General features: G+C 43.9%; 1 protein-coding gene across 7 annotated transcripts in view; it reads left to right on the top strand.

Annotated features, from left to right (window-relative positions):
- The window catches only part of PCP2 (Purkinje cell protein 2), a 28,264-nt gene that overhangs the window by 14,356 nt on the left and 1,422 nt on the right, over positions 1–12,486 (top strand). For 6 of the 7 annotated variants that reach the window (XM_080996059.1, XM_080996055.1, XM_080996056.1 and 3 more), the window contains exons 4-5: positions 693–816; positions 2,423–2,586. In XM_080996059.1, coding sequence (XP_080852185.1) covers positions 693–816; positions 2,423–2,586 — 288 coding nt within the window. Of the gene's footprint in view, positions 1–692; positions 817–2,422; positions 2,587–5,940; positions 6,111–12,486 lie in introns of those variants that run through there. The other variant, XM_080996061.1, reaches the window with a different exon arrangement.

Raw genomic sequence — 12,486 nt, 5'->3', positions numbered from 1 at the left:
GCCCTCAATCTTTCCCAACATCAGGGTCTTTTCCAGGGAGTCTTCTCTTCTCATGAGGTGGCCAAAGTATTGGAGCCTCAGCTTCAGGATCTGTCCTTCTAGTGAGCACTCAGGGCTGATTTCCTTCAGAATGGATAGATGTGTGTGTAGTTGGGTCCAAAAACATACACTTTAAACATCAAAAGCCAGGGTAAAGAGGCGCTTGCAGAGCTGTTGTAAGGATTATTGAGATGATGTGTGTGAACTGCTTTGTACACTCAAAATACACTATATAAATGCTAAGTACTGTTACTGGTAATGCCTATCTTATGCCTACACATCCTTGTACATAAAATGTACAGGAAGCTTTGTAACTGCCTGACTGGTTAAGTTCAACAAGGCAGAGGAAGCTGTATTCTCCACATTTCCCACAAAAATCCAGCTCTGACAGATGAAGATAGGATCAACAGAGGAAGACACCACAGAACTGTTTGTAATCCAGCACCATATAAGAGGGTCAAAAAACCCATTGGAGGCATGTGTGTGTCTCTCACCTACCTGCAGCAGTTCCTGCTGAGTGCTTTGGCAAAAGTTAGGAAACAACACAGCTTTGCTCCTCATGTTGCTGATTAAAGCCAACCAGAGGGGAAGACCCACAAGGGCACAGGATAGATGATGTCAGGCCCTGTTTATTTGTTGTCCTTGTTTTGCAGTCGGGTTCCCCAGAACAAGAAGGATTCTTCAGTCTGCTGACCCATGTACAAGGAGGGCGCATGGATGAGCAACGATGCAACATTCAGATTGTTCACAACAAGAGCGGCTCAGACACTGAGAAGAGTGAGTTAACCAAGGCTGGGTGAGAGGGGCAAGGAAGGGGGCAAGTTCTGGTCAGTGGGCACATTTTTGCAAAAGCTAGCACAGCTCTTGGTCCTGACTACTCCAAGCCTAGGTGAGGTCCATCTCTCCTTGGAGGCTGTTTTCTCATAAAACTGCTGACCTCAGTCTCAGATTTTGGTATATGTGAACAACTGTTATGGACCTGCTTTTGAAATTCTATTAGGTCATAAAGTCTTCCAATGCATTTGTGGATCATAGGTACAAAGCTAGCTGAAAGCATCTTTGCACAATAAAGCAAGGATGAGAGAGAGAGAGATTTGATTCAGGGTGGGGCTCTGATATCTAGTCCCACTTATGCAAGCCCACACAAGGACTTCCCCTAGCACAACTGGGCTTCCATCCCCCCCCCAATTAATTGGTTCTGGATGGTTTGGGAAAACCCCCGTGACAGTGCATGAGAAGAGGAGAGGGGGGATCGGTCCTCCTGGCAAGCTGAAAAGCTTGTGCTGATGGGACAATTGCCGTAGTACTCTGCTAAATTTCTTCCTCAGTTTGCATTTAGAGGTGAAGCTGCCTTTGCACTTTTCAAAAGAATACGCAGAGCAAAATGCAACCATCTTTTGGAATTCATACTTCTCCAAATATTGTAATGCAGCTCTCCAGCCAAGTAGCATGTACCAAAAAAATGCATATTTAGGGTAGTCATATTTCAAAAAGTAAAACCAGGACACCCCAAAAGCTGTTGAACATTTTAAAGGAAAGCCCCAAAATTGCTGAGCTTTTGTTTTTTTAAAAAAACATGCCTAAGATCTAGCACAAAGTGCCGCCTTTTGGAAATTCCCCCCAGATGTCGATTCCACCTTTGAAATCCCAGATATATGGCAGCCATAGCATAAAGTGTGCATATTATACATATATATCAGATAAAATATTTTAAAATTCATATTACGGGAAATTGTTTTGTGAAAAATTGTATAGGAGGCATAAGTGTAATATTGGGTAAATGAGTAACTGAGAGAAACAAAAACTGATACATTTACCCACCCCCAGCTCTGTATCAGGAAAGCTGACTCCACAGAGAGGTAAAGGTCAAGGGACCCCTGACCATTAGGTCCAGTCGTGGCTGACCCTGGACTTGCGGCGCTCATCTCGCTTTATTGGCCGAGGGAGCCGGTGTACAGCTTCTGGGTCATGTGGCCAGCATGACTAAGCCGCTTCTGGCGAACCAGAGCAGCGCACGGAAGCGCCGTTTACCTTCCCTCCGGAGCGGTACCTATTTATCTACTTGTACTTTGATGTGCTTTCGAACTGCTAAGTTGGTAGGAGCAGGGACCGAGCAACGGGAGCTCATCCCGTTGCAGGGATTCGAACCGCTGACCTTCTGATCGGCAAGTCCTAGGCTCTGTAGTTTAACCCACAGCACCACTCGCATCCCTTATACTCCACAGAGAACTGTTGTGCTAATGGGAGGGTGCTCTTTCTGCTGAATCTGATACCAAATACTGACTGCTAGAAGTCCATGATTCCTAAGGGAGGCAAGATCAGTCCTAGTGCTGTGCTCCCTCTGTATTCCTTTCCCTAATGCCCTCTTCCATTTCTTGGGCAGAGAACAGCCCCAGCCCACCCCCAGAGATGGACAACTTCATGGATATGCTGGCACATACGCAGAGCCGGCGGATGGACGATCAGCGGGTCAGCTTCAACTACCTCCCAGGCTTCCAAAACGCTGACCGTAATGCCAGCAACAAACCGGCCTCTGGGGCCACCAAGGTGAGAGGGAGATGGGAAAGCAGTGGGCAGGGCAGGGAGACTCTGGGTTCTATCTTGACTTAGACATGCTTAGAGCAGAACCATTAAGTCCCAGTTAATGGGACTAATGTAAGTCCCGCATGTCTAAGTCTAGGTCCAGCCCCGAAAGTTACCTGCACAGTATAACTGTAGCACAGCTGGAAATGCACGTACGTTAGGCTATGTCACAGTCACAGCCTGTTTCTGCAAACACAGCTTGTTTCTGGAAATAAGCAATAGGATTTGTAGAGGCACCGTGGTTCATCGGGCTTGATGTACTTTTTAAAAATGTTTGCCCTGTCTTTCCACTCTAAAAGGTGACATACATAAACAATTCATGCCAATAACTAAAAGCCATATCAAATATTGAACAATAACAGAAATGGAGAACAAGCTGAAATGGCAAAATAATGCAAATAATAGCAGTAAAAATCCTGAAAAGACATCACGGTGAAAACAAAATGCGAACATTTCACCGCCAACATACCACCATCAAAGTTCATGTTTTGTTGTGCAAGCATTACAAAAACCTGCAAAATATGTTTACCAGAGATGAAAGTAGAAGGATGAATACTAAGAAAATATAATGCATTCAATACCCTGAAAAGCAGCATTGTCTATCTCCGAATAAACATCAGTTTCATCTGTGCCACTACCATGATTTTCGCTTAAAAGACATTCTGCCTACTAGAGGGCAGTATCACTTGTTCCCTCAGGACACTGCACACTAGCAGAAAACTTACCTTTTATTACTAAAATTGTTTGCATCACATTTTCTTAAAGCTAAACTGATGCTTAAATCCCAACTGGTAACTATTGTCTGTTAACAAGAGTTTCTGCTAGTTCCCACATTCACTTGCAGCAACAAGTAGGATTCACTTATTACCATCTCTACACAGAGCAGATAGCAAGGAGTTGACACAAAGTCGGTATCATCATAATTTATTTTGCATGTCTGCATACTAAGAGGCTTCTGATTTTTGTTTGTTTGTTTGTTTCCACATTAATAGCATTCACACTTGACACAAGTAACTCAAGATTTTAATGCGAAAAAGCAGACACGCATGCATATACCCACATACCATTATTCTCTATTTTTCTCTCAGGCCACCTTAATTCTATTTATATCTACAAAATTGTAACATACAGCAAATGTATTTCTGCTTGCATATACTACTATCATCATCATCATCATCATCATCATTTACTTTTGTTACATGCCCTTCACCATAAAGTCCCAGGGCAGGTTCCATCTAAAAAAAAATTTTTAAGAGTATAATAAAATAAAACAGCCCCACCCCAAAGTGCCATACAATGCATATGTACATATCAACAAAACCGACGGTATATGGGGAGACACTAGCAACAGTGCTTTTTTTCTTTAAAAATGTTTAGGGGTACTCTCATTTTCACTCCAGAAAATCACCATTTTATTGTTCAAATCGGGAAAAATAAATACAGTAAATGGACAAAAGTACAAAGATTCACAAAATGTTTAGGTGTATGCATACCCGTGTCCCCCCAGAAAAAAAACACTGACTAGCAATGCTGATTCAGCTATCAAAAGCCAATGAGAAGATGCACTTCTTCAATGACCATGTCAAGAAATAGTGTCTGATGCCCCTGTGTAAGGAGGAAATTCCACAATTTTCTAGCCATTATAGAAAAGGCTCTCTTGCAGGCCATTTCCCTTTGTACCTCCAAGGGAGATGTACTATTTAAGTACATTGTGGACTTTAGGGGACTGGGATTAGCCATTACATAACCACTGTGGCCTCCGAGATGGGACTGTGGGCTACTTCATGTAGTAGCTTCTCCTTCTCTTCCTTTCACCCCATCAAGCCTACTTGGTTCCATCTACCAGCCAGACCTGCATAAACAAACACAAGGTTCTACAACACTCATTATCTGTGATCAGTCATATTGTGCTTCTCATCTTTGAGGGCTGGAGTCAGCTAACATGTCCCACTAGCCTGTGCAATGGGAATTTCCCTCTCCCCCTATGCACTCCCAAATTATTGGAGGCTCCAGGAGAACCTCCAAAGCAGCATGCAGGGGGAAGAGAGGGAACATGGTTCCATCAGGCTAGCAGTAGACCTTGCATGGATGGAGCAATTTCCTCAGCGCTCTGTTGAATTCCTCCATAAAAACTAAATTACCAAACCTGTTTTCAGTGTGCTTTGGCAAAGTAGCCAATCTATCACTTTCTGCCACTGAGGAAGAGCAGCAACACACACCCTGCAGAGAAGAGCAGTTACGCCTCACAAGATGTCCCGCCATACATATCCGCACAATGTCTTTTCCCTGTGGCCCCATTAATACTCCTGAATGATGCACGTATTAACCTTCCTTATTGAGTCTCTTTGACAGACTGTCACTAACCCTTGCCCTGCTCGGGGTGGCCTTGTGATATTCTCCTTGTTATTCAACTGATTAACTCTTTATTTCTGTTTCTTTCCTGTGTTTTCTGGCTGGAACAACATGAGACCTTGTCTGTGCCGTACTGTGCCGTGTCCACAAGAGGCATCTCCAGGATGACACTTCCTACAAAACTTGTTCATGTCCCGGGGCTAGGTTTGACTTGGTGACATGGATGTAAAGTGAATGCCTAGACACATAGGGCCTCTGCAAATCTATGCACACTTCTTCTGGGACACAGAAGGGGCATTACACATGAAGGAGCATTAGCTGAATCTAGCTAAAGAGAAAGACCAATCAGTTGTTGCATTCTAGGATCCTACTTGCCTATTGTTCTAGGATCCAAGCTTAGTACATAACACCGGACAGGGTGGACAGTAAGGCATGCTCTGCCTTTTGACAACCCTGTGGTTCTGATATCCATGAAACAGTGAAGCAAGCCTGGGAGGCAGCATTTTAGGTGCTGGAAATGGGTCCAGAAGTTTATGAAAGGCAAGGCTTGAAAATGCCATCACTTGCTTAGATTACAGTAATCACCCACAATGCCCAGGGTTCAGGTAGCAGCCCCTTCCTTCCTTTCTTCCTTCCTTCCTTCCTTCCTTTCTTCCTTTCCTATCCTTGGGGTGCTTGGACCTAAGCACTCAGTGGCCAAGCCATTCCTAGCTTGGGGCTACAATAGATGGTTTTGGCTCTCTACAGACAGGTGGTGTCAGGTAACACTTCGAGATGCAGGTCATCAGTGAATATGAGAAACAGCGACAGCACACACTGCATCCACCCACAGCCTCTTGGAATCTTGATGGAAGTCTGTTCAATGTTTCTGTATTTATGTGTCTGTATGTGCATGGACAGCTCTATAGGGAGGGAAACGCTCCCGTCCTTGGCTCCACTACCACCACTGTATTTTCTTCTTTGCAGAAATGAGTACCTCCCCAGTCCTGATCAGGGAAGGTGGCAGACAGACACCGACCTAATGCCACCAAGCACAGCACTCCGCCACTCGCCCAGTAGCAACCCCTCACTGCAGTACCCACCCTGCTCATTCTCTGTACATGCCCTGTCAGTCCAATAAAGACTCAGATGGTTTCTTCCTTGTCGGTTTCCTTAGCAGATGACCCTTAGCAGCAGGGGAGCTTGGAAACGAGAACTGCACTCTTGTACATGAAACAACCGTTGCAAATAGCATGCTCTCGTGGTGGTAGGAGGGGAGGTAAAATTGCACTAAGTAAGTCACTCCCAGCTGCTCCTGGAGTTGGAATCCTGCCTTTCCCTCTGATGAACTGAGCATAATTCACGGGTGTTCTTCATGTCACAACCACTTCAATAAATTTACACCTAGTGTCACTATTTTCAAGAAGGCTCCAGTCACATACTGGCAATTTCAGGTTGCACAATTAAAACCTGGTTTGGACCTCTTCTGCGACAAACTAGCTTTCTGTTCCCTCCCCAACCCATCCCAAGTTAAACTTTTTGCAATAACTGACAGGAAAATGCTCCAGAAAGTGTGGAATTTACATTTGCTTGAAGCAACACTGAACCTCCCTGCAAACAAGTCAGAATGTTCAATAAAGAGCCAACGTCTTATAACCCCCTTCGCAAATTTTGTATGAAAAAATCAGGACAAATGCTTAACAAACCGGTCGTCTGGATGCGACTCAAGTCCATGTTCCAAACCCCCTGTACCAGATGGGCAATCGTGCCTTTTCACATTAGTAGTAAATGAGCAGAAAAATTGTAGGTATATGGGGGGAAAGCACATAGAGGGCAAATCTTAAAATGAGTTTAATAAAGGACTGTCAGAAGTGGCCCATAGAGTGAAAAGGTAAGTGTTGGGGGCTGAACAGTAACACATGGATGAGTGGGGTGGGATTGTATACACATGTTGACACACCCCCATCATTGGACCTGTGGGCCTCCGCTGTTTTAATTGAAATCGCTTCCTATGAAACATTCTGAAGCAATTTAAACAAGCAACAAAACAAGCACAATGAAAACATATATAAAAACAATTTCAAATCCAACACAAACGAGGACAAAAAATTCCACTTAAAAGGGCTTATTGAAAAAAAACCAAGGTCTTCAATAGGCATCCAAAAGACAGTAAAGACAGCACTTATCCGACGTATAACAGGGAGTTCCAAAGGGTAGGTGCCACCACAGTAAAGGCCCAGTTCCTGTGTTACATGAAATGAACCTCCTGTAGAAACAATAACTGCAAGAGGCCCTCTCCTGCTGAGTAGTGGGGATCAATTATATATAAAGGATGAGACAATCTTTTAGGCATCTTAGTCCCAAACCGCACAGGGCTTTGCACACTAGTGTCAGGAGCTCAGCCTACACTCGAGTAGGACCCTGGCAGAGACACATGCCCACTGGCATGTTCCCTTCCTCCTGGTCGATCGTTTGGGAGCTTCAAAAGCTTTCTTCAGCCCGAACAGCACACTTAGGGATCCACAGAGTCTTCGCAACTTGCATGACAGACCTCAGCAACTCATCATATTTGCTAATCTACTTTATTTACATCTAAACACACACAAAACACTGCAACATGGCTCCCTGTCTCTCTAGCATCAGACAGCAAAGGGAAAGAACAAAGGACAATAGTCCCACTTCACGGAACACAGTAACACAATCATCCTGTCTCCATCACTTCCCACTCTGTGGAGTCAAAACATATACCATCATATGATAGACAACAATCCTATGACTGCAATCACGGAGCAGGAATTCTAACAGTACTAACATCCTGAATTTAGCTTGCTAGCTAATCGGCAGCTAGTGCAATCCCTTCAGTACTAAAATAATGTGGTAATATTCTACCCCAGTAAGCAGTCAAGATGCTATGTTTTGCACCAGCTGCAGCTTCTGGGGCAGCCCCACAAAAAGTACATTAAAGTAATTCAGTTTGGAGGTTAATAGTACACTGATGACACTGGTTAAGCTATCCTGGTCCAAGAACAGCTGTAGGTGCCTTAATAGCTGAAGTTGCTAAAAATCAATCCTGAAGTCAACAGGGCTTCTAATGACACAGATGAATCCAGGATTTTCCCCAGACTAGAAACCTGCTTCTTCAGGGGGAGTACGACCCTGTCCAAAACAGGCAATTGACCAATTATCCAAACTCAAGAGCTGCTCACTGACAGCACCTCAACCTTGCCAGTTTCATGGTCTCTCCTGATTCAGATATCCCAAAGAAATAAAACGGGGGATCATAAACATATTAATGTCACCTCACCTCAAATCTACTAATGCCCACTCAGAATGGTTCGTGTAGATGTTAAATAGCATTGGGGACAAGATGGTCCCTGCAGCATCCAACAGCAAAATCACCATGCTCTTCTTCAATCACCCATGCTCTTCTTTGAAGCACACCTCAGGGATGGGATCGGAACCATTGTAAAACAGTGTCCCAAATACCCATCTTACTGTGTTGGTTCATGATATCACAGGCCAATGGTGTCAAAAGTTGCTGAGTGATCAAGTAAGAATAAGAGGCTCTACACTCCCACTGACTATGTCCCTGTAAAGATCATCCATCAGGGCGATCAAGGGCAATTCGGCCCCATAAGCAGGCCTGAACCTTTACTGAAATGTATCGCAATAATCAGTTTAATTCAGTTCATGTTGTTGTGACTCCGATTCCCATCAGCCCCAGCCAGCACAGCCAGTGGTCAGGAATGATGGGAGTTGTAGTCCAACATCATCTCGTGGTTCACAGGTTCACATCTATGCTCTAAACACTAAACTATTAATATTTGTGTTATTGCCCTCCCACCCCTGAGAGTTAAAACACACCCACCCACCCCACATATTAAAATGGCAGAAGGTGCAAGAAGAGAGGTTGGGCCCCTCCAGACTGGAATTCTTCTCACGTATTGACCAATAATAGCGCCTTAGTGGTAGATTTACACACATCATGCCACTTTACTAGTTGTTCTGTGATGCTTCCCCAAAGTTATTGCAATACTGTCATCTAGATTCTATAAGGACACTCTTGCACACAAAAGCTGGACCACCCCAGAACATTTGTGGTATAAAAAGTTACAGGATGTCAGCAGAAAGTTATGGGATATGCACTTATTGGAAACATAGCAGTAAGTCTGCCCCAAAACCTTTCCCGGTCCATACAGCAGTGGCGGACTTTGGGGTCTCAAATTTCAGGAATTCCCCAGTGAGACGCCAAAAATTGGTGCCACTCACACGCCATTCTAAATCATAATTGTGGTGTCCCCTGCAGTTCCATGCCCAGTGCCACTGAACCAGCCTCACCCCCCCATCCACCTCTGCATACAGAATTGAAAGCAGGATTGTGTGAAACTGCCCAATACCATCCTAAGTGCAAAGCACCATGAATGCACTATAAAACAGATGCCTGGATGACCCTTTACAAGGAGCAAAGTAGTGTTGAGCAAGGAAACAGTTACACCCCAGGCTTCTCCACTCTAAATCCCCCTCTGTAGGATCAGTAGCCACTGAGCTTCTGTGATGATCATTTACATGGAAAGTATATGGTTACATTCCCTCCAACGTTTCTCCGAGGAAAATAGGGACGGTCTGTTCTCCATCAGGAAGCATCTCCTGTGCTGGATCCTGCTTCACACATAGACGTCATCTATACATCAACATTGGTCACCTTGAGCCAATTGCAACCTCACCTACCTCACAGGGTTGTTGTATAGAAAAAATGTGTGAGGGAAGGGATCAATGCCTTCCACAGACAAATGGAATGAAATAAAATTTTAGCTGTAAGCTGCCTTGAGTCCCTGTCAGGGGAAAAAGGCGGAACAACAACAATAACAGAAACTGTGAGAATGACTGCCACTCAGCATGACCTACCTCACAGGGTTGTTGTATGGATGTTGAATGAGGAGAGAGAACCAGGTATACCACATTGAGCTCCTCAGAGAAAAAGGTGAACTATAAATGCAGTAAATGAACAAATAAAATCAAGAAACATAAACCAGATCCCTGAATGTGCACATGTAGTAACCACTCACTGAAACACAGCACAAGTAGTTGGATAGGGCATGCATAAGCATGTGTGGTTGTGTATGCACACACCTCCATCTTGCTCATACCTCCTTTTTGTGCCTGGGTAGTACTGTTTTGGGGTGCAGTAGTGCCATTTTGGCTACATAAGAATTAGCCCTGACCCCTGAACATAGCTAACAGATAGAGGGATTGATACTTGGGAATTATATGGCAAGAAGGTGAGCGCAAGGGGTGTATATGCATGCCAACATGTATGTATGGTGTGGTGCGTACACATCAAGTGTGTGAGCAACTACAATAACTAGCCGCAAGTGTAATGGGAATGAAAAGACAGGAAAGAGCACACATTAAGTGACTATGTGGAGATGCTACCCCTGGAATAAATATGGAGTGATGACACACATATCCATCACAGCCCAACACAGAGTTAGCCACCCACCAACAGCCTTCACAAGTGCACATAATTTAATGTTGGATTGTATGCATTGGGAATCACGGGTTCCTTGGTGGCTTATGGTTCATATATAAGCAGAAAGCTCAGCCAACAAGTCTGTGATGGCCACGTTCTGATCCGGACTTAAATTCCATGTACACCATGCCCAGGTCAAATCACACACATCAATGAGATCTACCTATGGGTACACTGATACTGCAGAGTAACATAAGTCCACCTTCTGTAACAGGATAAGCAGCTGTCAGCCAATGATTAACAGAGTGAGACTGAAGAAGGTAGGTGCAGACTGGCTTCAGCAGCTATCCTCAGCCAGCCATTCCTGCTCTTTTTACAACGCACTCTGGAAACACACAAACATCAGCAAATTAAGTTGGCAGCAGAATCACAGATTGAAACACATGAACACACATTGGCTTCCTGGTGCGTCTTCTATCTCCATTCCAAGAGCGGATGCATCTATTCAGAGATCAGTGTGAAGCGATTCACCACGTACACTGCTGCTTTGCCATCTTACGTTCAGCAAGGATTCTTTTTAAAAAATAAGGCATGTATATAGACGTCTGCCACAAACTATCTGGCCCAAAGTTAGCTTTGCACTGGGGAAAAGCACATTTGAAAGTGCTGATTGCCACACTCCCATGGCACAGAAATGAAGAGGTAATTATTGCCGGAAAAGGGCAAATTCTACCACTACAGCCAGGCAATTTGAGGTTGGGATGAGAATGTGTAGCAACTCATCCAGATCTGCCTCTGAAGTGTACGACACCTTGATTCCCTGGACAGTAGACAAGATCCTGGCTGACAACAGTAATAGGAACCACAGTGCTTCTAAGTTCTTTGGCTGCACCATAATTCATCTTCCTTCTTCACACTGTGCTAATGCCTAAGCCCTGCATTCTACTTCAGTATCAGACTCTGTATTTGCAAACTATGAATAACTCCTTTAAAACTGAAAGAGCGCACATAATTAAATCTTTAAAGTAACCTTGTTGCTGATCCCCTCAGGCCATTCTTCCCTGAAACGCAAACTGTTCCAGACCCTTGAAACTTGAAGGATATATATATCTGGCCAGAAACCTTTCATCAACAACACTGTACACATAAGGCAGGGACTGCCAACCTGGTGCCCATGGCCACCACAGTGCCTGCAAGAGCCAGTTGGGTGGCCCTGTTGCATTTTGGGTTGTGAAAAATTTACCCATGGAGTATTTTCTGAATAGGTTGTATGTGCTCATGTATGCTGTATGTGTGGTTGAAAGAGCATCACTTGGGCAGAGAGGAAGAAATGAAATTTGTAATCTGCGTTTATGTGTGGACTGAGAGAGGGAGGGATGCAGGAAATGAAGGCCTGTGGAAACTGAGCTGGTAAGGAACTTAGCTATGGAAATAGTACTTAAAAGTACAGGCTAAGTTTTTATCTTCTGCTTTCCGTGTAATAACGAATGTTGTCATCCATCTCACCTAAACTTGAATCCCCAAAACACACACACACACACACACACACACACACACACACACAACCAGCTTATCAATCAATATATCCATTTACATTTCCCCCCGTTGTTTATCCCCCCCCCCCAGGACTTCCCTCAGTTCCTCTCTCCGGTTTCTTTACACATATTATCCTCTGCATATTGTAAAATTGTACATACCATTGCCTTATCTATCATATATTCAACAAATAAATTTGTGGATGTTTATTCAAAACCTGCCAAGGAGTCCAAATCCTTTTGTTGTCTTTTTAAATAATTTGTGAAAAATTCCCATTCTTCCTTGAAATCACAATTGTCCCTGTCACACAGTTTATATGTCAACTTGGCCAGTTCAGCATAGCTCATCAATTTTTCTTGCCACTGTTCTTTCATTGGGATTTCCTCATTCTTCCATCTTTGTGCTAACAAGACTCTTGCCGCTGTTGTAGCATACAGAACTAAGTTGTTGTTTTTTTCTTGGCAGGTCTTGTCCTACAATCCCTAACAAAAATGCTTCTGGTTTTTTTACAAATGTCATTTTAAACA

Source organism: Podarcis pityusensis, assembly GCF_964106645.2.
Source record: "Podarcis pityusensis genome assembly, chromosome: 2".
Taxonomy (NCBI): Eukaryota; Metazoa; Chordata; class Lepidosauria; order Squamata; family Lacertidae; genus Podarcis; species Podarcis pityusensis.
Note: the sequence above shows the minus strand (reverse complement) of the source record. Positions and strands in the feature narration are given on the sequence as shown.